This window comes from Hyaena hyaena, unplaced genomic scaffold, assembly GCF_003009895.1.
Source record: "Hyaena hyaena isolate Hyena2069 unplaced genomic scaffold, ASM300989v1 scaffold_36, whole genome shotgun sequence".
NCBI lineage: Eukaryota > Metazoa > Chordata > Mammalia > Carnivora > Hyaenidae > Hyaena > Hyaena hyaena.
This window is the reverse complement of record NW_024080668.1, coordinates 4696537-4699068: the sequence shown is the minus strand read 5'-3', so window position 1 is coordinate 4699068 and position 2532 is coordinate 4696537. Positions and strand designations below refer to the sequence as shown.

The 2532-nt window shown below is 61.9% G+C and overlaps 1 protein-coding gene across 1 annotated transcript in view; it reads right to left on the bottom strand.

The window, feature by feature from the left end:
• Window positions 1-298, bottom strand: part of ANKK1 (ankyrin repeat and kinase domain containing 1) — a 12960-nt gene extending 12662 nt beyond the window's left edge. Inside the window, exon 1 of the mRNA XM_039229118.1 lies at window positions 58-298. Coding sequence (XP_039085049.1) covers window positions 58-239 — 182 coding nt within the window. The 5' untranslated portion in view covers window positions 240-298. The remainder of the gene's footprint in view (window positions 1-57) is intronic.
• Between the last annotated feature and the right edge of the window lie 2234 nt (window positions 299-2532).

Below are 2532 nucleotides of genomic sequence, written 5' to 3'. Positions count from 1 at the left end.
CCCCCCCCACCCCCCCCACCCCCCGCCTTAAAGGAGAGGGGCGGGGCCGGCAGGTACCTGGAGGCCTCCGGCTGGAGGCAGGGGCTGCACTTGACCGCGAACTCCGTCCTCCAGCGCCGGTGCCGCACCCGGAACACCTGGCCGAAGCCGCCGCTGGCCACCCGGCGCCAGTCGCCGTCGAAGTCGTCCTGGGTGAAGACGGCGAGGCTGCCCAGCCGCTGCTCCACGCCCGCGGCCATGGGGTCTGCGGCCGCAGGGCGCCCCCCGGCCGCGCGCTCTCCGCACCGAGGAGGCTCAGAGCCGGCTTCCCGCCGCCGCTGGGCTCCGGGGTGGGGCCGGCCGGCCAGGGGGTGGGGACCGACGGGGAGGCGCCGGGGCTCCCACGTCCCGCGCCAGGAGGGGCCGGTCCTGCCCTGCGATGGGCGGGGACACCCAAACCCGAGCCCTGAGGCCCCGGGAGGTGGTGGGGCCCGGCCTGGGAAGAGGGTACCCAGCCTCCAGGCATCCCTCGGGGCCCCTCCCCACCCCAGCCGCCTTGCTCGGTCTCAGCCTTCCGTTTGGACCCCAGCCCCCCCTTGGGGCTGGGGGAGGTGCCCGGAGAGGAAGCTTTCAGGGAAGCCAGCGAGGCGGGCCCTCTTGATTTCTACCCAGCCCTAAGTGGAAGGTGCTTCATTTACTCCTGCTCACACGAGCCAAGGATTTATGAAGGGGTGAAGACTGCGCTGGGGGTCTCTGCGGATAGATGTGGGGCCCGGAACCCGCCCGTCCACAGCAAGAATGGAGGAGAAAAAGTCGTAGTGGGGGTTTTCTGGTCTGATCTTTTGGCTTGCCTGGCTCCAAGCTGTCTTTCTTGTTGGGGTTTTTTGTCTTGTCTGTTTGTCAACCAGTCACGGTCTGCTAAACGTCAGCAAAGTGGGGTCAGCAAGAACAGTGGGGTGAAGGGGGTGTGTGTGCAGGGAGCTCCCCTTCCTGGCAGGTTCTCTGCGCCCCACCTTCAGAGGGATTGATTTAGGGTTGACCTTGGGGGAGGTGGACCCATTGGCAGAGCTACTGGGGTGGCTTGTTGCAGGGACCAGGGTGAGGCTCAGGGAGCAGCTGGAGCGTGACCTTGGAGGTGGGACCAGCTCAGAGCAGTGTCAGGGCTGTGGCAGAATCTGGCCCCCAGGGCTCAGTGCAGAAACTGGGGGAAGGAGGGGAGAAAACCCACCCGGAGGGGCAAACCTGGCTGCTGGAAGGAAGATGGGGAGCTTTCCCCGTAGGCAACGTTACCTTGGTCGGTGTTTAGGGGATACAAGTGAGGAGGCAGGACAGCTTCCCAGGACTGAGCCTGGCGGGTCCATGGAGTTGTACCCTCACTCAGGAGACCCACAGAGCAGGGAACGTTGAACAGGAAGGCAGGTGCTGCTGGGGGAACTCTCATGGGACACTGCAGGGTAGGTCACTTCCCACCTGCCCCTGGGCCGCAGGGAACCCCCAAGTGACCATCCTCAAGTTCAAGGAGCCCACCTACCACAGGAGGAAATGCCTTACCTCTGGCCCAAACCTGTAGAGCCTCTCACCCCCGACCTCTGGGAGACCCCCAGGGAATACTGGGGGTGTGGTGGGTGAGTAGACCCCAGTGGAAGCTGCTCTTTCCATAACAGTTGCTGTGCAAACCCCAGGTTGAGTTCTGGCAAGCAGGCTAAGGACAGAAGACGGGCCCAGGGACAGCTGTCCAAGGGACCAAGAGCCAACTGCTGAGCGTGAACTTTGTTCCAGGACCAGCATCAATTTTGCCCACTGTCCATACTTCACAGCTGTGATCTTGTGTGAACCCACAATGTTCGGAGAGCATAACCCACATAACCCACGAGGCTATGTCTTCCTGCTTACACATGAAGAAACTACGCTTGAAGACTTTAAGTAGTCAATGGCTATGTAACTGCTAAGTGGCAGTGGGGATTTGGAGCCAATCCCATTAGAAAAGCACTGGGCACAGGAGGAGTAGGGGGTAGCCTTTTAAGAATATGCGGGGACGTGGGGAATAGACTTGTGGTCTGGAAGAGTGTACGTGTGTTGGAATCTGCATCCGGCGTAGGACACGGACCCCGAAGGCATGGTCACAGGAAGGCTTGTGACCTGCTTTGGCTGGAGCAGGCAGGGCACACCCACACTTACTGCTTCTTAGGCAGCTCTGCCTGCCCCTGACAAGACTCAGACCCTCCCACAGGGAAGCTTGGAGGGTGACGGAGACATTATTGTTGGGGAGGTCAGGAGATCTGCTGGGCAGGTGAGAATGGAGATTGGGAGGGGGATCAGCCAGCCCGCTGGCCTTGAGAAAGGTTGACTCAGCCTCACATTTCTGCCCTTCGACACCATCTGCTGAGGCCACTGGAGGAAGTACCAGGGTCTAATGGCCTGAATCAGTCAAGGAAATTCCCCTTGGCCCTGGGAGAGAGGGCCAGAAGTTGCCAGTGGCCGTCGGTGGGGAGTGCTAAAGCAGCCGCTGTAGGAGGAGCCGCCCAGGGCTCAAGGCAGGCTGCCAGGGTCCCA